General features: G+C 33.5%; 1 protein-coding gene across 5 annotated transcripts in view; it reads right to left on the bottom strand.

Annotated features, from left to right (window-relative positions):
* LOC110451693 (protein very KIND-like) overlaps positions 1-26211 on the bottom strand; it is an 80777-nt gene that overhangs the window by 50854 nt on the left and 3712 nt on the right. The window contains exons 1-2 of one of the 5 annotated variants that reach the window (XM_021499827.1): positions 22464-22544; positions 20406-21228 (exon numbers count right to left, since the gene is read on the bottom strand). In XM_021499827.1, coding sequence (XP_021355502.1) covers positions 20406-20895 — 490 coding nt within the window. In that variant the 5' untranslated portion in view covers positions 20896-21228; positions 22464-22544. Of the gene's footprint in view, positions 1-20405; positions 21803-21898; positions 21948-21999; positions 22075-22463; positions 22545-26211 lie in introns of those variants that run through there. The other 4 variants (XM_021499825.1, XM_021499826.1, XM_021499823.1 and 1 more) reach the window with 4 other exon arrangements.

Raw genomic sequence — 26211 nt, 5'->3', positions numbered from 1 at the left:
AACAAAATTGTTGACATCAAAACTTATTTTTTATTAAATCGATTAAGTACACTACATTTTGTAAATTTTATGACCCAATTATACTTAACTCATTCACCCCTGAAGATACATTTGAACTCTTCCAAATCAAAGGTTGGAATATTTCATTATAAAAATTCAGGGGTGAATGAGTTAATGGAACAACCATTCTCATTTTCACATGAAGAAATAAACAGGTTAAACATATTGTAGAATTTTAAGACATTCCCAATCTAACAAAACACACCCTCCCACACTCAAATACTTAATGTCCAGTCATTTTTATGAAACTTCGTTGAAATGTATTGCTGTAGAATAAATTTGAAAACTCATTTTAGTGATTTAACTTCATTATCCATAGATAAAAAAAAACAAAAAAAACAACACAACACAAATAATGTGGTTTAAAATTTGAAAAAGAAATACATTCAGATTTATCGAGATTCAAGTAGAATTTTTCCTGGAATCTTTGGAGAAATTATATAATACTTTTGCACTTCCTGTCTTAAGGTGATAAATTTGAATCTTTTAGGAAAATGTTTTAGATTGGAATTTCAATATCAAACTTAAATGATTAGAATTTTTGTGTTAAATTATTGTTAAGCTAACAATTCTCTGAAGAAAAGCTCCTCCTCGTGAACATGGGTACTTAACAGTTTGTAAACTGAAAATAGTACAGAAAACGACAACAATAAATCTTCCTTAATTTAAATAATGATAATAGTCTATAAAAATCTTCATGGGTAATTTAATATACTCCAGGGGTTTTATCAAATTCCTCAACAAGGTTCACTACATAAGCCAACACAAATCCGGGTGATTTACTTAACATATTATTCCCATTAACCAAGATTCAACACAAGGATACGACAGTGGCGCTATGTTACACTGCAAAGAAATACAATATATAACATGTGAGAAAAAATACATCCTTGTCGGTTTCCTTTTTAATACATACTTAGAGAGACAATAATCTTGTATGATGTTTGCGTAAGAGATAGTAAAATGGTATCTGATATGTTATTTGTTTGTGTCATGGACACCAAATATCTATATGACACCACGTTATTTCTGACTACAGACCAGCCAAAGCTTTCAAAATGGGCACCATAGAAAAAGAAAGAGAGATGAGATCGAAAGCAAAGAGACATATACCAAGCGTTTCAATGGGTCCAGCAAATCACTTCCACTATTTTAAAAAGCCATGACTTACAGCTATGGACTTACATGATAAGAAAATCATTGTTCTATTTCACATACCAATTTTAATTGCCAATGACATTTTGTAAATAAGGTGAAATTAATTGACAGCACAAATTAAACTTTTTTAAGTTAAATTTGCCTATGTCTTCATCAGCCCTTGTATACCCTAACTAACCCATAACCCTCACTCTCACAACAAAATAAACACATCAAATCTTAGTTACATCAAAAAATGAAAATATTCAATATCAATATTTGTTCCAAACTTTATATGTTATCAATTTGGTATAAAAAAAATCTTACTATTTTCAACAGGAATATGGAATATTGCCCAGCTTTTCTGAGATTATCATATTATTTCAAGTATTAATTGGTCAAGAAATTTGAATTTAAATGTCTGTTTCAAAATATGAAAGGAACATGGTCACAGCAACTAAAATTGTTTATATTTAGTGAGTCCTTTTTGAGAAGAAGTCTTTTAAAAGAAATGTAGAGTTTTTTTGTGTGTTAAACTAACCAGCCTTTGTATAAGTGTATGGTCATAAAAGATGATCATGACTAGACACAAACTTTACCCTATGGGTAGGTAGCAATACATCGCATTAGGGTAGACTACATTACCGTAATAAACATATAAAACACCCACAGGCTATTGAGGGTAAGAATCGACACATATGTATACTCAGATCTTATTCCTCAGGTGGATCCCAGTAAAAGATACTAAGAGTCTTTGGCTCTATATATATATGAATTACCAAAATGCCAACTTCTTACTTAAACTTGGGTACCTGTAGCTTTGAGAGAAAAAAATGGCCTGCCTTATCTTGCTGCATGATCAAATGAGCCAACTAATTAATGATTTTCTTTGAAGTGTTATGTTTAGATGTTGAAGAAACAATATTGATCTTTATTTTTTCCTTTTCTTGATTTTTTCAATTTCATTTTCTACCTCTGTGTATCACTTTCTACAGTGAGATGTCTAGGATTGTAAAGACTTAACAAAAGGTGAATCTTTGGTTTGATTTGTTTATGCTTTAAGTCCTATTAACAGCTGTGGCCATTTAAGGACATGCCAGGTTTTGGTGGTGGAGGAAAGCCAGAGTTCCCGGAGAAAAAAGCACTTACCTACGGCCAGTATCTGGCGACTGCCGCACGTTACAGCCCCGAACCCGCAACCTAGTGGTGGAGGGCTATAGTGGTAACAAAATGTCAGACGCGTAAACCACTTGGCCACCGCCGCCCCCAGAATCTACTTTATACTTACTACTACATGTATCTTGTAAGCAAAACATTAATCTGGTGAATTTAATGCCCTCCTGATAGTGGGTAAATTAGTAAGGTCTAAATTGATTATGAAAGGTGTAAAGTGAATTTCTTAATCCCTGAGTTATATAGGATGGGCTTATCACTGAACATGGGCCTATCAGAGGTAATCTACGGTATACATATCCACCTGTCCCTTCTAACTACCTGCTTCCTGATACACCCCAGGGAACCATATTGTCTGGATATACTGGTCATCTAATTGACCATTTACAAGTGTCACTTATTAGCCGACAGCCCGCTGGTCAGATCTGTCCGAAGTACTTCAGACAAAGCTGGACAATGCAGGACAATACAGGACAATTTGGTCAACATGATGATACTTAGTGGTCATTGGGCCATTCATTAATACTCCATAATGAAACTCTTCCGTAAACTTTTCTAAAGATCCCGTGAAGTGAATAGAACTTTTACTTTTCCTGTTGACAGGAAATGTAGTTACACTTAGTTACATAAAAGCAAAAGATTTGGGCCTACATTCTTCTGTGGAAAAGGGATTAAGAGATTTCAGCATCACAGGAGCCAAACGAAATGTGTGTTATCATGTTAATCTGTCTCCGAATCACTTTGGCTCTACCTTAATCTTACAAATGATTTTCCTACAAGTATTTTTTTATTTTTTGTTAAAATCTGCCACCTGGCCTGCAATAAATTTATCTAACCTTTCAAACAAAAAACAAGAACCTTGCATAACAATTTTATTTATACCTTGTTTTATCAAGTCAGCAAAAAAGTACTCACTAATGCCAGTGTTAATAGTTACACACACAAGTTATACATGTACTGAACTATTATAAAATTAAAAGATTTCTGTAAAAGAATATGACCCATTGGCCCTTTGATTGACCTATAAATAGCAACAGTGACCTTGACCTTGACATTAAACTCATGCAAGTTATTTTTTATTTGACCTTTGTATGAGAGGGGGGGGGGGGGGTTAAATGGGAGATAACTCTAACACAAATTACAGGTTGTGGGGAGTAGCATACAACATCAGGTATCAAAGATAAGGCTGAGTGTTTGTGATAACTTTAATAAGTCATATGTTCCTTTTTTTCAAAACGATCACCTGAAGATAAAAAAAGTACCAAATATATAAAAACTTCACAAGTTTCTTCAAAAATGCCATTTTGAACATTGATGTTAACATCTTGCTGATGCGACCAAGCCTTGACCATCCTAGGATACATATTATATATTTGAGGTGGGGGGTTAACTATTCAGGCGTTATATTTAGTCAGTAAACCCTGAACCATCAATGTTAGACAGGGTACAAATAGACGGTTCGTGTCACTTTACATCCCCGAAAATTTACTTTTCACCAGACATAATGAACTTGTCCAGTGACGGGGGTGTTGTTTTTCACTCTGAATTCCGGGTCTTTACCGTGAACAATAAACTATCTATAATAGTAGTGTTCATATCACACTCACCGGGACACAAACGCGACACAAAGAAATGCCCCGCTAGGTTAGAAAATAAACACACTTAAAGTTGTCCCTTTACCGATCCCGCTTATTACGTCACAGCAGGCGTTGCAATGAAGATCATGACACTCTCTTGTCAAATTCTCAAGTAATATTTTATTTTTGAAATCTTTCAAAGCAGAGCAATTAACGCAACAGATAAGGATCTTGTTGAAGATGTTTTTAATTTTTCATCAAAGAATTAAGTAGTTCCATTTTTATCTGAAATTTAACCAAACGTAACATGATTTTGCAAAATTGCTACCGAAGGCAGGCCCCAAATGACAAATTCATTTTATTCTATGTTTGCAAAGTCATTCACTGGCAACAAATTCAGCACAGAAAATATTCAAATGTGGATGAAAATTAAATATTAAACACAGCTTACAGTTGGCATTCATAGTCAATATGAATGCCAACCAACAGTGAATTTTCTGCTTCTTTTCCACAGGGGCCTGATGTGTCTTGTAATTTTTGGAAAATATAACATTCGAAGAGCCTGTTTTGGAGGAATTTAAGTGAATTTTGCAATGATACTGAGAAAATACAGTAGGAATTATCTGGGGAAAGGGGTCTTATGAGGGCTCCAAATCCACCCTAAAACACCACAGACTAGAATCTGACAACTTCTATGAAGCATGGCAGCATTTCATAAATAATTCATCACATTCCAAAAGCAGTTAAATGCTTAGAGTTACCTTTTTGTTACATAGATTCCATTCCGATAGGAAATTTAATTTCTTAATCAAACTTCAACTTTTACTTAAAATAGTGTTTGAATTGCGAATGCTTGTTTATTTTCAATAGAATAGCCATCTTAAGGGAAGGGTCAGTGGTTTCTAACAAAAACAATTATGACATGACAATAATGATGACATTTACACATGGGCCGTGGCATTCAAAGCTGATATAAACGCAACCTGAATTGGAAGGGTTATGTAATAACAATGCCATACAAAGTTTGAAAGGATCCAAGGAGATCACAGGGACCTGAGAATTATGACACAATCTGATTTCTCATACCTTTCTAGATAATTAAGGAGTATCGTTAGATGCTTTAGGGGTTTAGATCAACATCTGAAAACAAGGATACCCTCTAGGATTGTGTATATACTGAAATGGTAGTAAACTCTCAAAACAACAAATCAGATTTCACTTACTATTCTTGCTGTTAAACTCCCTTTTCTAGAGTGCAAGAGAAAAAACCTTGAAATCATTGGAAAGCAGATTTTTTTTTTTCACTTACAAACCCTTAATATCAACATCAAATATCATGTCAGCTAGCTTCCACAGACATTACGAACTCTGTTTTTGCCAACATACTCAATATGATCCATATTTTCCGGCTGTTTTGGCACATTTGATATTGGAGAGATCACAGCGACCGTCCAATCAAGTCAGAGTACCCCGTGACTGACCATTACTATGGCAGTCGTGACAGGAAAGCCAGAAAATAGGGCTGTGTATTCAGTTGTCCCGTTTATTGGCAAGAGAATAGACAATTATTCCGGTTACTTTTTTTGTCTGGTGTTTATCTGATCCTCTTTATTAAATATCTGATAAAACTTCCCACACATCTAGAAACGTATGAAAGGTTTTACTCTTCAATCAGTGGCAGTATACAGTACCAAGGTTTTTATGAATATGACGTGCCTTTCTTGACCTTTGACCCTCATCATCATACGATCATGCACATGTATAGACAAACACAGATTTTCTTTTATGTGAAAACATATATCTTTTTGTATAACATTTTGTTCATTGGTTTGCTAATTTTGCACAGACAGCAACAATACAGACCATTTTCATTACTATTTTGAGAATGGAGCCAAGATCTTTGGAATACAATGTACATGCACTTATATTAACTTGGGAATTTTACCCAACCTTTATTTAAAATGCATTTTTCTGCCGAAATGCCACTTAAAAAAACATTTGTACCAAAGTATTACAAGCAATATAAAAAGAGTTAAAATACACATGAATTTTTTATTTTTTATTTTTTGGATAAATACAGAGAAAAAGCATACTATTCGATGAGGAATGAGGCAGGGGTCAAAATTTGTCCCCATATTATATCCCAAAAAACACTGGTACACTTCACCTCCTGAACATTGCATTCAATGTCAACAGCAATCTTAAAGAAATCTTCTTGCACATGAAAGAAATCAAACATTTCACACTGCATTTCAAAGTCTTAACTTTTTAATTCAAGGTACAAAAGGATTTAAAATATTGGCACCAACACTCTGGTGTGGAGAAATATTCCAACTGGGTATGATATTCAGGAATTTCAGTTTGTCAAGTAAACTGGCATTTTAATCCTCTGTTCGCTTGTTGTTGAAATGTGTATTGAATGTGTTGAATATTTTCTTAAACACTTATAACCCTGAACAACATAAATATGTATTAGAACGTCAGTGAAAGATTTAATCCTCACTCACAGGAGTTTGTATTTACAATTCAATGTACAATGACAAATACCTCCGAAATACCAACATATTGAACTGACAGTATTATTTCTTTCCTTTTTTATTTAAAACTGATAACCTATCACAGTTGATGATTTTTTGTCAAGAAAGTCCTATATTTTGTTATGTCTCTTGATTGGATCATTTCAAGACAAAAGACAAAGATTGTTTAACAAAAATCAACAGGTATCTCACTGAAGTTGTTCAAACAACAATTTGGTATTTAGCTCATATACTTTTCCCCATAGTCTGACAAACAATTTGGTTTTAACAAATATGTATTTTTCACAATTATGTACTTTCAGACAGATCCTCCTCATCCTATACCACCNTCAACATAACCTTTAGAGGAAATTAAATAACCTAATAACGAAAGCAGCGATTTTACTGATCAAGTCCAACCTATCTGAGACTTTTTCAGCTCTGAAGTTATTTAACTTAAGTTTATTAAAGAAATACTTTAAAAAGTTTGCGTTAAAGTTTATACATTTAAGAAGCCAACACATTTTTCTTTATATATCTTTAGATTCTTAAATGAACTAAAAAGCTTATCAAATTTTACTTTTTAATACATAATAAATTTATATTTCAACTCATCTCTTAGTTATGTCACTGTAGCATCTAATGATGCACCAGGAAGTCGAAATTTTACTTTTAAAATAGCGAGTTTGAATATCTTATAAACAATACCATGTAGATTCCTGAGTGATTTGTAAATCTTATAAACTTTTCTTTCAAATTTCAAATTTTGAATTCAGTCATCTCTTAAGTCTTCACATATATACCTGCATATTCTTGGAAACATCAAGAAGGTAATATACCTTACTAGAAAATTCCCACTTTAATTTCAGCTTCACATAAATACACTGTGAATCTTGATAAAAAATTAAGTTTAAACATTGATATGGACCTGTGTAGATGGAATAATCTCAGTACATTACCCGGTTGCAAATTCATGAAAATCTATAGTATTAATTTCACACTTGATTGAATTAATATTTTTCATCGTTGTAGAATACCTGTCTCCGACATAATTACAAGGTACAGGTAGTTTAAAGACGTCTGATTGATTCAAGTCTACATTATAAGATAGAACTTTCATGAAATATTAATTATTTTTGTCGCACAATATTCAATTAGGCAAATCACAAGGGGAGAAATACCTGTCAAGTTTACCTATTCACAGGTAAAAACTCATCAAAAGGTTACCAAATAATGCATGGCTGCCTTTGTTAGCCCCGGATGAGATCAATGCCTCTCCATACCTGTATATATAGATCTATCTGGTAGGTTAATTTGGAACGGTTATGCAGAGATTGCAGAATGCCAGACTAGTATTCAATTACCTACTTCCAACAAATGTTTAATTAAAAATTTAACAGGTAAAAAAAAAAAAAAAAAAAAAAAGGAATTGGCCGCTAAATCATTTTTTTTTATTTGCTACATGTATACAATGGTCATGTATCTAAAACATTAGCAAATATCTCTCCCTCAAATTTCAATAAGAATTCTAATACTTCAAATATTCAATATTCAATATTTCACAAATAATCTGCCTACTGTATCAATTTTTTACTGTTATCCTCTAATATATTCTATAAAATTTGTATTCAGAATTTTAATAAGAAAGAAAAAATAATGAAATTCATTAATTCAATATGACGGACAGCTGAAACATTATTTAGTTCAGTTCCTCTACACTTTATATTTTTTATGAGACAGATGCGTGTCAAATATATCTATTTTGATACAAATTGATATTCAATTATTGAACGTGATGTTTTATAGATATGCGGTACCAAAGAAATATCGCATTTGTTTAACTCAAATACATACATCTACCCATTCTTTAGCTGTAGAAGTTGGAAGGTATAATAATATACCTAGAGAACGTAGATATTGTAAACAGTGTAACTCCCCCTCTTAAGTAGAGGACGAATTTCAATTTTTATTGGTCTGTTCTAAATTCCAAAAGCTCAGATATCGTTTTATCAAAAGCTGTTATTGGAAAAAAACATCTGTGTTTAAAGTCGTTCAGATAGTGAATGAGTTGATATAGAAAATAAACAATCACACTTCATCGTGATACATTCTGAAATACGAAATACTATGTACATCTTAAAATAATCATTTTTGATACTCTTATACCGAAATATTGTGCGTTTCCTGATGAATGTCAAAAACTCATTTATTTCTCCTTTTTATATTGATTTTTACAAGAACTGTTCAAAGAAAAAAGAAAAAAAACATCTTATAGACCAAACATGATTAAGGATAGTATGGAGATCGGAAACATCTTTATTTAAATTATTTAATTTAGGTCTTATTTAAATGAGTAAGTAAGAGCCCCCTTCATAAAACCTGTAATGAATTGGGTCTGGCTTAAACTTGTAGGATGGGCTTATCACCATTTAAATACTGGGAGTACATGTACCAAGTAAACTTCGATATATTGTACATGTTATCACGAGCTTTGGCAACAAATCAAGCCCAATTTCACTGTTTTATGAGGTCATATATCATACATACATGTTCGAAAAAGTTTTTGAAAAATTATAAAATGTTTTGGTTCAATGTCCTTTTAATTGGGCAAGATTAAATTTCAATAAATATTTACAACTTGAAGATAAATTCAAGGTTTAAATGTACCAGGTGAACTCACCATAAAAGGAATTGAGTGACAATTATATGATTGTAACTTTATATAAGGGGAGAAACAATACAGTATTCAATGTGAATTGTGTTTTTACTAGAACTTTACTTGAAAAGAACCAGGATAAGGAATTTTTATTTATTGATGTCAACTTTTCCCAGTAAGTTTTGTTGTTTGTGGTTTTAAATGCAGATCCAGATGGATTCCCTGTCAATGATAAGGTTTTCTTTCTCATAAATTCTAAGCAGCAAAGAACATACAGTAGAGATAAGAATATAATACAAGCTGTATTTGATCCAATAAATGCCCAATCTCATATATTTAACCTGCTCTTCTATTTTACTTAACTAATTCCATCCTTTAACCATATCAAACCAACTTACTGGCAACAAATATTTTTTTATGGCTATTTAGGGGAATGATTCTAAAAGTTCTGCAATTTTTTTAATTTTCTGAAATTTCTAGGCACTCTGGGAGGTTGATAAATTAAATACGGTACTTATTTCTACACAAAAGTATGTTTAGATTGACAACAGTTCAATAGAAAAACTTACTACCATAGATAGGATTATTAGGACTTCAGACTAGGTCTGCGTGCATGATAAAAAAAATCCTGGGGGCAGTTATTCAGGCCGAATTATTCTAAGTTAAATTCTAATCATAGAATTTACAGAAATGACAATATCAGGTGAAATATATCACAGGTACATCTATACAATCATATTTTCATTAACTGCAATGATTGATGTGTGTAAATAGATGCTGATTATTTTAATTTTAAAACTAAAATAGAATTCCTTACTTCATAAACACACAAGGACCTGCAATTAATAGATGATGCAAGTGAAGTATACAAATTGATCAAAAGATACACACATTATTCAGTTGCCGTCTGTGTGAAGATTATTCAGTTTCCCTCAAATACCTCTGAACAGAAATTGTTTATAAATGGACACAGAATCTTTCACTATGGCCTGACTGGAGATTAAAATATATTTACCAGTATACAACTATCTTCAGTGCCAGTTAAAAAGTCCATCACAATTATCCCAACACCAGGATTTGAACCCACACCAACCTGTACACAAGGGTTCACATTCTGGTAACACACTGACCTAGCAGATGACATTGGTAAATATAGCTACATTGACTATAGAGCAAGCAGTATATTTTTAAATGCACCAATGATTTTTTTTCGTGCCGTGAGCACTTGAGTTTTTTTCCCATTATTTTCCATTGGTTATTCAGTACACATGTGTTTGTACAGAAAATCAATACATTATATTGATCGAATACAGGTGGAAAAGAATCACAATAAACTTTCCTGCGATACTCTGTTTAAAGGACTGTCGTTTATTCAAAATCATGACAACAAATGTTAGTACCATCCAATTGTCGCCATAACTGTTTATTTAAAGAATGTTTTGATGAATAAATTGTTCTCTGGCTGTTTTGAAGTAAGTTTCTGTTCAACATATTCAACAGAAATCTCTACCACCAATTTATCTGATTCTTATTAAACGGGGTGAGTGGCACATTATCAGGGTTTATTTCCTGGACATTTCTGAAATGTACACCATTATCCTTTTAGTATAAAAAACTAAAAGAAATTCAAACCGCAATTGTTCTATTTTTCTTTATTCTTTTGAAAGAATGTTGGTCAATTTCTACTTTCTTTATGTTATAAAAATTATCTCTAAGGAATAGTACAATATGAAATTGAAATCCAAAATTAGGTTGGTAGTTTTTTTTTTAAAGATTTTAGAATTTAAGAACTGTTCATTATCCAATTGGAAAAAAAACTAAATATGTGTAAGTAAGACCCAAATGCTCCACACTAAAGCAAGGTCACAGAGGTCAAGGTCACAGAGGTTAAAGTCACAGAGGTTAAAGGTCAAGGTTACAAAAAGTCAAGCAACATCCTGATATCATAAAGGCACATATATATACGCATGTGAAGTTGTATGACACTTATATAGCTGCAGTACTTACTGTTCATAACTGACATGAATGCAAAAACTACCAAGGTCACATAAGTCAAGGTCAAAAAATATTATGCATACATGTGTATTGTGTGTCCCTTGCTGCAGTTCTTAGTCCATGACTTATCACAAGGGGAATGCAAAACCTTGGGAATGGGGCTACAATCTGACCCAAAATATAGATAGATAGAAAAAACCTGGAATGGTAAGTATACCTTATAATAAAATTAATGTTGTTAATACACCGCCCTTCTATAGAACGATAGACATGCATCATGGCCAGGTTGTAAACATGTTTAATACAGATAAGAAGTATAATGATTTAATGAGCTAGAAAGAGACTCTAATACATTTGTGTATATTTTCCCTAGAGAAACTTTCACCCAGGTAAACATCTGTCTCGTTCAAGCTTTTAAATTTATACGAATAATTTACACAAGTTTTTGGCAAATAAATCATCAATTTCAGTGATGCTGATATCATCACAATGAATGGTTGTCATTCCTTTAGCAATTACATGAGTAATAGTACAAAAAATACATAAATATTTATATAAAATACAGTTATTATACAAGCTATATTGTATACATGTGTATTACAATTAAGTTTGAAAGTACATTAGCAATAAGGTCAAGGTCAGGGATCCAAAGTATCCTATTTTTCCCTTTTTAAACAAAACTTAAGGATGTCAAGGTCAGTCAGGATTATAAAACTTCCCCACTCTGCATCCTTCAGAACATCGAGGGAACACCGAACACCGACTTAAGTGTCAGTGATGGAAGATGTTAAACCAGTCAGCAACAACAACATCCTTCAGACTATAGCTATCTATTCAGAGAGAAAAACTCAGATTGGTAAACATTTCTTCTCTGTATGATTAGTCCCATCTCATTAGTTAGTGTCCTATATAGCAGTCCTCACTTGCTCTTTCTTTTGAAGTAGGAACCCTCTATATATACCAGCTGAAGCCTATTGTTATTCTCACTTCTGAAGTAGGAACCATCTGCAGCCATAGCTAATTAAGTCTTACATCTAAGTAAGTGTTCTCAGCGCAGTACCAGCTGAAGCCTTATTTCACAGTAAGAACCCTCTATATATAGCAGCCAAAACCTACTCTTTCTTCTGAAGCATTTAGCATCCTCAGTGGTGGATGTAGCTTAGAGTCCTAAATATTATGTCTTTACGTATTGCAGAGTTATCTGCTCTTGTGAGCAGGTATCATTGTTACGTCATTAGATTGTGTGAGAAAATTACGTCGTGTTCTCAAAAACTTACGACGTTACTCTCACAAACAAATGACGTAACAATCAATACCTGCTCACAAGAGCAGATAACTCTGCAATACGCAAAGACGGAATAGCAACCATAGCTCAAAATTTGTACTTCTCAAGTTCACATTCTCTAAAACAAAAGCCTAGACTCTTACTTCTATAGCAAACATCATCTGTAGCCTGTTCTTTCGGGATTTGTACAAATCACGATGTCAGTTTATATGTATTGAGACACTATAGTTGGGACCTACTCGTCATACAGAAGGTGCGGCTCCTATCGATATCTGAGGGCTCATTCTAGTAACAAGTCAAACAGGAAATGACCCACATAAATGTTCTCAATCAACTGTCTGCCATCAGTGAATGACTTATTTTTAGCAAATTTTGTGACTGATCATGAACCTGAAATAACTTTTGCATATGACTTTAATTTGTGAAATAAACAGAGATAGACACTTAATTGTTTAAATGTTCAAATTCTCATTTTCATTAACACAGTCATGGCCCTCATCAAACTTGTTTTACTGTCAGCTAGCCTTCCACCCTTTAATGATACAGTCCCCCTTGATTGAGTACAGTTTAGTTCCACTGTATGGACAAAAATATTTTTTTATAGATATTAAATATTTTCACAGAATAACATGAAGATTGCAAAGAGATTGGGATAGTGACATGATTGCACAACTTCTAGTTATGGCCGAGTAACAGATGGCCTTTTCCATCAGTAGAATTGGTGTCTGGGTGATACTATCATTTTAATTAATCATTAATGGAACACATACAGTGTTTCTGTGAAGACACGGTCATCTCTGTTCATTCTGCTGTTGTATTGTATTGATTTTGCTAACATCCCAACCCTCTAGTATATTTCAGAAAGGAAAACTAACAATAGTAATACGTTTCGGTAAACCATAGTTCCATTTCTATCCTCTTACTACTTCATTTCACTCAAACTTTTCTTAATCGCTTTTTGATATAAACATCACAAAATATAAAAGAGTCTCAAGAAATCTTGTCCTTAAATGATTACTGTGAATTTTTAATCCCTGCAGTTTTAGTATTAGATTGTATTAGGTTTGAAAACATTATTTGCCTAAACAGATATGACTTTGCATACACATGTATGTAAATTTCAGCAAGTCATAATTAAGGCTACAGTAAGTGACAACTGAACCAAAATGGTTGTTTCCTTTATGCTGAAGCTCGACACAATCTTTCATGTTTCTGTTCTTATCTATAATTTTTATTAGAATAAATACAATTCATGTTCATTCTATGTTCTAAAATGATGTTAAATTAATATGATGTCTCCCTATTAGAATATATATGGTAAATGTTTACACTATTAACTAAAATACCCATGCCCACAGCATGTCTCCCTGGCTTATCCATTATTAGAATGGATAGGGTATATGTACACGATAAGACTTTGTTGTACATACTCTTGGACACAGCACATCTCCCTGACAAGTCCAATATTTAACAAATACGGTAAATGTTCACGCTATGGACTGAAATACCCATAGACACAGCACATCTCCCTGACAAGTCCAATATATTTAACAAATACGGTAAATGTTCACACTATGGACTGAAATACCCATAGACACAGCACATCTCCCTGACAAGTCCAATATTTAACAAATACGGTAAATGTTCACGCTATGGACTGAAATACCCATAGACACAGCACATCTCCCTGACAAGTCCAATATATATAACAAATATGGTAAAAGTTCATGCTATGGACTGAAATACTCATAGACACAGCACATCTCCCTGACAAGTCCAATATATTTAACAAATACGGTAAATGTTCACGCTATGGACTGAAATACCCATGGACACAGCATGTCTCCCTGACTGATACCACAGGTTCATGTTTCATGAGTTTAACATCTCCGTAAAACATCTGTGAGGTTAAGGCTGGTGTCATCTTAACGACCCAGGTACGGATTACAGGTGTGTTATTATTGATGTAAGGAGCTTTCAACGAACACTCGGGTTACAATGTTTAGAGCTGATGATGACAGGATGACGATTGAGGATCCTTTGACTTGGATTACTCCCCCTTTGGGTTTAAAAGTTCAAGGGGTACGGTACACACTAAACCCAAACGAGACAATCTGATGTCATACCAAACGAAACTCACAAGCAAAAACACATTTATCCCAAATTAGACGATTTGATTTCATACAAAACTAAAAGCTCACATAAAATACAACACATATTTACCCAAAGAAGGCAACCTGCATGATGTCCACAAAGTACAAAACTAAATGCACTCACACATGAAGAAAGTGTATTAGATACAGTAATTATAAAAAATCATTTGTCTGAAATTTAAAATTTTGAAAGAAGTACAAGAACAAAAAATACTTCATTACAAGCTTATTATAAGCTTATCGTAGAAGTTCTACAGTGACATTTAAATTTGCACAGGTTTGAAGGAAGAATAGATCCAGATCAACCCTTACTACATCCTTCAGGATTGTACATTAGGTGACAAATTTTTGGATCCTACAGTATTAGGGACTTTATTTTGTGTTCTGCTGAAGAAACCAAAACTGATCTGCAGCAATCATTTCAACAGTTAATTAGGATTATTAGTTTTTCTGCTTCTACCGTATTCCACAACTACATACCATTACATTTCTACCGTGTCTTCCTAAATAGCACACCTTCTGATTTCTATCGCAACGGCCCTGAATTGCTGTCATCATACAGGTTTCACTGGTTATGTTATTCTAGAGCTTTTCATTTTTGAAATATTGTGCTATATTATGATCGAGTAAATTGCACTTTCTGTATATATGTTTTTCTATTGTAAATAAATGTGGGTGCGCCAAGTTATCAATGAGCTATTTTGTTTAAATTTGTTAATGAGCAAAAATTAAATGCACTGAAATAAGTATGTTTACAATACCTGATTGTGTTGACGGGTTTTTATGACTACTGTGTGGCCCTGTATTAACTAATTGTGCCGAAGTTTTGTTAACACTAAATCATATATCATAATTTACACATTTAATTTAAAAAGGAATAATAATAATTATAACAATAATTTGAGGTTCTTATAAACTGCTTTATCACAACCTAGTTCGTAGGTCGTCTCAAAGCAGTTCACAAATTACTATCGCCTCCAACAATTTCCTGGCTAATGCATTATGCATTACATTTTAAGAGGTCTACGAAACAGTTGAGTACACAAGAATATAAAACCACATGTATTGATGCAATTCATACTTTCTTTGAAATGAAATATTTTAACAAAATCACGAGATCAACAGGACATATGAAATTGGGCGGGGGGGGAAATTACACCAGATTTAATTAGATGTCAAATGAACACATCCGGAATTGCCTGTAATTCAGTCACCAGTGACACTGCAAACACCATTTACCAAACTTTTTCAAGGAAGTTCCTGTTAGAAGTTAACTTGAAAGAGTTTATCGACTAGACTCAAATTATTTCGTATTTACTTTGGTTTTGAAGTCTAAACAATCATCAAAGCGAAATTTACATAGATAATTACTAACATGTAGAATATATATTCCACAAGGAAACACGTACACCATGGTCACAGATGTTTACATATTATTAATATTCAATTTATCTTACAAGAGTACATATATTACTACACCGATAAATTTGGTCAGGCCAAACAAAATTGTATTTATGTTTCCTGTTCAGACTTTGATAGATAGGCAGAAAGGCAACAATTTGTTTTTATCTAAAAAAAAATGATTGGAAATTGGAAACATCCAGATGTACCAACAAAGAGGTTTATATTCCACTCTTGATTACAAAAACTAGAAACAAATTTTGAAACATTTATACGTAAATGACACTAACAATCTCCACACAATAGCTTGTGTCTAGATATTTTTTTCCCCATTTTTCTAGAACAAAGTTTTAATTAATTTTTACAGGTAAAAAACGTAATTTAATCTTTATTCTGTTTTACCCCTTTTATTTATTTTTGGTAAGGTTTAACTAAAATATTGTGATACGAAAATGTATCCCGCCAAGTTTGTTATTGTAGAGGACTTTGCTAATACTACAAAGGATACATATAATGGGGTATTATAACAAAGTACAGTAAGACAAAGAGAATCTTGAAATACGTTCGGGGTAAATTTAAGCAAGCTAGATGGCTATTGAAACAAGAGGCCCATTGGGCCTAAACGGTCACCTGAGTTGTTCTATAATTGTTACTTGTTGTCATGGGATAAATATTTAGTATATTTTCTTTTTTCTCAGCTTGTATTCAGGTAAAAATGCAACAGCAACATCAAAATGTAAAAAATCTTTCATAAATAAGGATATTTTAGTCTTTTAGATGAATTTGGGCCAAAAAAAATCAGTATTTGGTATAATTACAAATATACCCAATTTCATTAACCATAGCATCTCCTTATTCCAAAGCCACAGGAATTGTTTCTTTATAATACCTCATTATATGTATCCATTTACAAAATAGTCAAAAGAAAAGCCATCTGGTGGCATCTAAGGAGACAGGTGGTCTATGTAGCCAATTTTTCTTTAAAGCCAGGTTTGTTTCTATATAAAACTCATAAGATGATATTTATAAACAGGCAGTCTGTATAGACAGGTGGCATATTTAAACAGAAGGTTGTAATCGACAGGTGATCTTTAAAGATATTTTAAGGTCTTTACAGGTGATTTTTATAGATACAATTGTATGGGGATTTTATATAGACATATGTCATTATAGACAGGTGATCCTCTTTAAGGCAGGTTTCAATATACAACGGTTCAAATACCTACATCAAAAGTTGAAAAGTGCATTTATACATTTAACTTAGAATATTTCTATACCATTCAGGTCTAGACAGGGATTGTCAGATATTTATTTTACCTAAGTTCACCCTTTCAAATGTCAGATATGTTCGGTCTTAAAAATCTGAAATTACACCAGAAATCTGCAACACCTTCCAATGACAAGTATTATTGATCTAGTGAATTTGATATTACACCAATAAATGTCAACCATTTTGAGGAAACGACTTGTGATAGTGATTGCTCTTGAGAGTTCTCAAACCTAGATATTCTACACTAGTTATATTTATTGTGTTCACTAGATTTCAATGACATACAGATATTATCAGATTGCTTTTCCTTGAAATGGAATTGAATTATGGTACAATAAAATATCATATGTAGGATCTAGATTTACCTACCCCCAAGGAAACGAGATCTTTAAACAGTTTCTTTCACAATATTCATGCTTCTGACACTGTTCAGCAAATATTCTACGACCAACATATATTTCACCAGAGTATCTATAGAATCTAGCATCATCACTCAAAATACAGCTTCATCACAGAGACAGTGTTTATACTGTATAATACACGATGAAAAGATAACGCTACCGATAGTCTAGTGCATGAAATATAAATAATTGATGAGGAACAATGCTAACTGTGGGACACCTGAACGAGTATGAAAAATACACCTGTACAGTGTACAGTGTACCTGTATGACACCTGTGTTGATGATGCTGAAGACATAGACTACATCTGGTACTTCCTGAAACAGGGAAGGAAAAATGCAACAGCCAGACTGGAACCCTAGCCTGCGGAACCTCTCACCAACTGAGCTACAAAATGTACCTGATCACAGACAATTGAACAAGTCTATTTTCGTTGCATTCTTCCTTCACCGAACAAAGCCTTTGACCTTGAAGACATGCATGTCTCTATGCCACCTTCCGTTGGTATACCAGGTAGGCCACGCTGTGACTGGACGGTGGTTCGAACCTGTGACCATGGACGCCCTAACCATATGAGCTACAAATGTACCTTAAAGTCAACAGTGATCCACCCAGTTCAGTTTGGTTACATTTCATATACCCATAGATCTCTCTATATATACAGAACAGTACAATACATATATCTCTCTATATACAGAACAGTACAATACATAGATCTCTCTATATATACAGAACAGTACAATACTTAGATCTCTCTCTATATACAGAACAGTACAATACATAGATCTCACTATATATACAGAACAGTACAATAAATATATCTCTCTATATACAGAACAGTACAATACATATATCTCTCTATATACAGAACAGTCCAATACATAGATCTCTCTATATACAGAACAGTACAATACATAGATCTCTCTATATATACAGAACAGTACAATACATAGATCTCTCTATATATACAGAACAGTACAATACATAGATCTCTCTATATATACAGAACAGTACAATACACAGATCTCTCTATATATACAGAACAGCTACATAGATCTCTTTATATATACAGAACAGTACAATACACAGATCTCTCTATATATACAGAACAGTACAATACATAGATCTCTCTATATACAGTACAGTACAATACATAGATCTCTATATATATACAGAACAGTAAAATACATAGATCTCTCTATATACAGTACAGTACAATACATAGATCTCTCTATATACAGAACAGTACAATACATAGATCTCTCTATATATACAGAACAGTACAATACATAGATCTTACTCTATATACAGAACAGTACAATACATATATCTCTCTATATACAGTACAGTACAATACACAGATCTCTCTCTATATGCAGAACAGTACAATACATAGATCTCTCTATATACAGAACAGTACAATACATAGATCTCTCTATATACAGAACAGTACAATACATAGATCTCTCTATATATACAGAACAGTACAATACATAGATCTCTCTATATGCAGAACAGTACAATACATAGATCTCTCTATATATACAGAACAGTACAATACATAGATCTCTCTATATATATAGAACAGTACAATACATAGATCTCTCTATATATACAGAACAGTACAATACATAGATCATATCTTGAAACATCAGATTAGCAAAAGTCTATACATTTATTTAGTTAATTGATGTGATACATGTGGTAATGTTGAAAAACAAATTACAAAGAAGGGACATTTTTATTTGCGCCCTGCTCCTCGAGCCTCAAACTCTCTACAGCTCTATGTAGGCAGCAAATTGCCTTGCAGACAAATACCAGCAACTTTAATCACTACACCCCCACCACTTCCCCAAAAACGAAGCTTGGAAAAAACAAAAAGAATATCAATCCATTCTTTGTGACATGCTCTGAACTTGATTAGATTTTTGACATGCCATCCATACAAAGTTGATCCACAAATGAGGTATTTTTTCGTAAAGTGTATCTGAGTTCTGATCCACCCCTTATCTCTGTGTAAACTTGAATCCTGAATTTCGATACTCTTCTTCTGATCTACCCTACGTCTCTGTACACTTGAACCTCAAGCCTAACCCACATGTATTTGTCTGTGAACTTCTATTCCCCATCATCATTTATTATCATTTGTGCCTCAACAGAAGGTGATACTGGATTGTGTACATGTTATACAATGCATCATCTGTTTTCTTCCTACACGTGGATAACCATAGATCTCACGAAACTTTTCACATTTGAATAGTTAATTCAGATTACCATATTTGGTGTTACAAGCACAGCTATCCTTATAAGAATGTTGGTTCATTTTTTGGTCAAGATTTCAGTGGATTTTTCGTAATCTTAGTAACTGATACACCAACCTAAATGTATGTATCTTTTATCTTTCCTTGAACAAAAATGTCTTTTTGTTCTCATAAATATATGCAAGCACTCTTTTCTGTTGAATTTACCAATAATTAAAGAAATCTAAACAGGTTCATATAGCACAGCCAGTGAAGTATTTCTGTGTGATGTTTCGATAGCTGCTGTGCGATATGTACACTGTCACCTTCATTGGACAGTGAAGGATTTTTTGATACTCTTTTCATAGAGCTCCCCACCTCTTTGCAGTGAACTTATAAGATTGAATAATTTAATATCCACTCATTCACCCCTGAAATTTCATAATAAACTATTCCAAACTTTGATTTAGAAGAGTTCAAATGTGCCTCAGGGATGAATGAGTTAATGCTTAAGCAAATTCTACAAATAAAAAGAACTTACCTGAACCAAGATCGAGGAAGCAGACATTGCCAGCGTTGTCGAAAGCGACGGTGTCTGGAGTGATGCAGAGGGTTTGGAACATTTCCGGAGTACAATTAACGACCTCCAAAACAAGGCAGCACTCCCGACAAAGGGCCCACAACTCATCTTCTACCAAAGATGTGTCGCGTGCCGCTAAGATGTCTGCCAAGTTCACAGCCTCATCCGCTTCATTTAGACCAGCCAGAGAATCAACATCCTCGTCGTCATAGTAATTGCCATCTCTTCTATCGTATTCATTCAAATTTTCATCTTGTAATAACGGTGGAAGCTGATCTTTTTGAAGTCCGGCTAATAATTCCCCTTGTGTGGTATATTCCTGATCGTTTTCATTGGAACATTCCCCTGTCACATGAGAATCAAGGTATTCATACCCTCCTTCCTCCGGCAGGAAATCCTCCTCCTCGTCGTGGTGATTCCCTGCCTCTTTGGTATCCTTCGGAGACTCCATTTTGTGGAGGAAAGCCGACAGGTACCACTGATCCCTTTACACTTATTCACAGTGTAACCAGCGTAAACAAAACACAAGGTAGCACTTCACATGCTGGATAAACACTTACGATATTCTACACTGAACAAAAAATCACCTGACATTCTATAGCAAAGACTCGTCCGAATAAATCTCTGTATAATATATTTGTATGCATCACAATTGCCACTGGTCCTGAATAACACTAATAATTTCCATTTTGTAAATTACGCAGATATTATTCCGGAAGAACATTGACATTTACATTAAACGTCCAATACATCCTGAATAATTTCGGCATCAGATTTCCTTCATCTGAAAAATGAACAGAAAATATACAGGTACAATTAGAGTCAGGAAATTAGCTAAGCACAAAACCGTATAAAAACGCAAGCCATACGATACCTTGGTATAGATTACTGCTCTGTTTAAAACAGAAAATCGGACTGAACTTGCATATATCCACCTTAATGTGTAAATTCCAATGATTTTATGAATATCCACCATGTAAATGTTACACCACAGCAGACGGAATACCGATAAAAAACACACCAAACGTCAGGTGTTTTAAAATTCCAATGATATCTCGCCACGATCGGTGAACTGAATTGCCTTGGAATACCTGAAAACTAATCACAATACCTGCTGGAAAGGTAACTATTCTTAATTACAAAGAAACTGCGGGACAGTACGCTAATGAATTGTTTCATCGTCACGGTTAGGCTATCCTTAATCCCCTGTATGAAGACTTAAACCCACACATATATATATCAGAGTTTAAATACAGCCCAAGCATAAATCTACATGTGCTACAGTAATCTCTCCTGACAGGGTGCCAATAATTTTGTCACAGAATCCAATCTGACTCAGGTATTCTACTGTTGGTTGAAGCAAGGCACACAGGTAAATGAACATGTATTTGCCTTACCTGTGTGAATACAACTGACTACAGGTGTACATGTGTTATTGTCAGGCGCACACTTACCTTTCTCTTCTCTATCTGTTCAAATATGACCACATATTTAATAAACAAACTGTATTCGTTTACCTATATTTGTACACCTATGTGTGTGTATACATGTATACCTGTGCAGACTTGGACCCTCCCTAGCCAGTCTGTATTCAATACCCTTTTTGTCCCATATAGCTCTATAGCCTACCTGTATACCTGCTCTACCTGTAGTGCCTAACGAGAAATGCCTACCATATAGTCAGGTACCAGGCAGTAGGTATATACATTTTCCAACTATAATATTACATGCTGAGGCCTGTTGAATGGTTGAGTGAATTCACTATTTAGCAAATATGATCAATCTGAAATTTACAGGTAATACTTAGGATAACGAGTATTACAATTAACCTGAAGCTGCACGTGTGGCAATTACTATGCTCGGACTTCAAAACGATTTCTACTGTAAACAATACTTTACTGCTACAATGTATACACACGGTTTTCAATAATCCAATATATTACCAGGATGATGACCCAGATATCAAGAGACATACTTCATACCTGAACAAATATCGGACAAATATTTCCTGAGACTTACCTGTATACAATGCAAATACCTGTCTGAATGGTGACATATTACGGTCATTAGGACACCTTCGTGTTCACAGAAAGATGTAAATACACACAGCCACTGGAAAATCTGCCTGTTATGGACAGGTGACCTTTATACAGGGGTGAATAAACATCTGAAGAAATATGAAATACACTGTATCCTCATAGGAAAGGTAGTTGATTTAGACAGGTACTCGATATACAAAGGTGGTTTTAATGGGCAGGTTTTGGATGTAGAGATGAACTTTATAGACAGATAGTAGATAAAGAGGTGACTTTTAAAGACAGGTGTTTGCTATACAGAGGGTATCTCTTTCCAGGTATTTGTTATACATACAATGTAGGTGACCTTAATAGAAAGGTTTTTGATGAGGTGGCTTATAGACAAGTATTTTATGTAGAGCTGATCTTTGTGTTTTCTATACTGAGGTGACCTTATGGACAGGCAATTGATGCATGAGTGAATTGTCTAGACAGATAGTTGATATAAGAAGTAGCCAATAATAACAGGTAGTAGATATAGAGCTGACCTTTATAGACAGGTGTTTTAAAGACAGGTTTTTGATGTCGGTGAGTGACCCTTATAGACAGGTTTTTGATGTCGGTGAGTGACCTTCATAGACAGGTGATTGATGTCGAAGTGAGTTTTATACACAGGTACAGTAGTTGATATACAGAAGTTTCAAATAATAACAGGTAGCAGACATAGAGCTGACCTGTATAGACAGGTGTTTCAAATCATTCACCCCTGAAATTTCATAATGAACTACAAACTTTTGAATTGGAAGAGTTCAAATGTGTCTTCAGAGATGAATGAGTTTAAGACAGTTTTTTTTTTATGTAGATGTGACCCTTATAGTCAGATATAGGTAATATACATTAACTGAGATACAGAGATGACCCATATTAACAGGAAGTAGATATAGAGGTGACCTTTAAAGACAGGTATTTCACAAAGGTGGTCATTATAAACAGGTCATAGCTATACAAATATGACCTTTATAGACAGGTATTTCTTATAAACAGGTAACCTTAAAAGACTACTTCGAATGTTGTCTAAAGACAAAAAAAAAAAAATGTACATCATAGAGGGGTAGGGAGAGAGAACAGTGCACTCTAGTTAACCCTAGTGCTGCACAAGCATGTGAACTCGAGTAAGTTCACTTTTCTTTTTAACTCCAGTGCACTAGGCTATGAAGTAAAGTTTGTTCCCAACTCCATAAATATTCACATAACAGATTTTTATGGCTATTGGTCTTCATTCCATTTGGATAATAAAAAGTTAAGTGTTAATAAAAAGCAAAGTGCTGTTATATATATATTATGTTTATTTTATTATTTGTATACTTTATATATTTTGTTCATACATGACAAAATCAATCTTTCACTTCTCAAAAATCACTTTGTCTTTCTCAACATGTAATCCCCTGACTGCCATATTTCCCCCATATAAGTCAGGTGTCAGTATAAACAGGTTTACCAGATTACAAGGGTTTCATTGTAGACAGGTGAAATGAATTAGAAGAGTTTTACTGAAGACAGGATAACAGGTTGTATGTACATATTTACAGAACCACAATAAAACTTGACAAACAACTTCATCTTCAGTTCTAGCTTCCACAACAACGTTAACCTCATTCCCTTAGAAGGAGCCATTTATCAGAAGTGGTGATCTGAGTTATATTTACCTAAATCAATGTCAACATGGGTGATTTTCAATGGATTTAAATTATTCTGTATACATTTCAGTGTCGCTATCCTATTCACCCACGATATTGAGAATTTCCTATCCCAAAATACCCAATCAAGCAGCACAATCCTTCACCATGTATATATATATATTTATCTACAGCTTACCTGTAAAGTTTGCACCTGTTCAATTTCTGACTTCACAAATAAACACATACAGCCCGCTGAAATTGGCAAATCTAGCCAGGACTATACCTCTGTTTGTACAATACAGGTGTGTACTAGCTCATAAATCACTGTGTATTGAACCTAGGATATCTATATATTTTTTGTCTTTCAGAAGAACAAAAATACTAGAGGCACATCAATTTACAAATTACCTGTTCTGAGTCCTAAAAAGCATTGTCAGCTTGATGGAAAAAATAAAACACTGACTAATCTGTACATAGCTTTCATTTCTTCTAACTACATAAATATCTGATTATTTAAGCATTTCACTTTTCATAATGCTGATATCTATGCTTTTACAGTAAAGATTTTTTTATTATTTATAAACTTTAAACAAAAAAAAGCAATAAATTAAGAGATAAAATTTCCATCATGCTAACAATACTTTCCATATTTAAGCCCATGACTCAGTCAAGAGGTGGTTGATTAATGAATTTCTCTGTCAATTCGCTGTACACATGCACTCACCCCTCTCAGAGAGAATCCATGTACCGGTCTATTTTATTTACTCAGTGATATTGCTAGACTTTTTAAACTTTGGTCCAATGACATGCATTAATCATTAATATTGATGTCATAAATGTATTAAGGCTTATTTATCAGATATTTGGGGTTCCTAGAGAAAACACACTGAAATCATTTGTGTTACAAGTGATGTAATCAGTGTAAATAGACATGTATAATTCAGGTATTTATCCGTCAATAAGCCCATGCCTGGTAATAAGCCCACTCATATCTGATTAGCTCAGTAGAAATGCCAACACATGCTATTTCATTGTCCTGTAATAAGCCCGCCCCTATATAAGCCTGAGACAATGTATGCCCCCCCAACCCCCACCCCCCACCCCCCTACACCCTCCCCTTATAGATATGGTAGACATGATGTACATATATTACTTTATTTTATATTGTTAAATTTCTGTATATGTATGTTCGTTTAATTTTAATTTCTCTGTCTGTCTTTCTTTAGTTGCAGCATGAAAAAAAAATGCACACCTTGCAAGTTTTAAATTGTTACCCTTCTGATCGTGCTTATGTAGTTATGGACTTTTACGGTGTTGTCCAAATTTTTAACTCCCAAACTGTTCAAAAGTTTAACCCAAATTATGGAAAACAATACCTTAAAAAATACATACTGGGTAATGGGTATGCAGACTAAATCGAGCTTGGTTGAGCTCTTGCTGAGAACTTTTTGGTGAAAACCTTCTTCAAAATCTATTTCAATAATTTGCATGAACTGAAATTCAAGTTTTAAGGAAACTTCCACAAATTGACTCATCCTAAGTGCATATTAGTATCATTTAAAACTCAAATACCACAAATGTGGCCAAAACATATTCATAAATGATAGGTTATGTTCCAGCATACTTTTTTTTAGATTAGAATTCAACATTATTTTTTACTTTGAACCCCTTCCCCTTAAAATTGTTTTAACTTTGATTCTGTCAATATAAATTGATTTATTAATTCAGCTGCATTTTCTTTTAATTGTTACATGTGATATGCAAAATACATTGATAATATTGGAAAACCAAAGTAATAGACAACAAATTATTTAAAATATTTCCGTAATTTATTTTATTTTAAAATATTTCTTTAATAATATAATATTCAACTTTTGAATGCCAATTCATTAAATTCTGTCTTGTAGATTTATAAGTCAAACCTTTGCCATACAATTCATACAAATATAAAAAAAATCTGAGATATTATTAAAAGTTTGTTATCAAGACATTATGTTCAAATTTGCCTTAAAAGATAAATTCTTGAATAGAGACTTTTGTTGATTAATGTTCTATCAATCCTCCTCCTCCCCC

This window comes from Mizuhopecten yessoensis, unplaced genomic scaffold (assembly GCF_002113885.1).
Source record: "Mizuhopecten yessoensis strain PY_sf001 unplaced genomic scaffold, ASM211388v2 scaffold6169, whole genome shotgun sequence".
In the NCBI taxonomy this organism is placed as follows: domain Eukaryota; kingdom Metazoa; phylum Mollusca; class Bivalvia; order Pectinida; family Pectinidae; genus Mizuhopecten; species Mizuhopecten yessoensis.
Note: the sequence above shows the minus strand (reverse complement) of the source record. Positions and strands in the feature narration are given on the sequence as shown.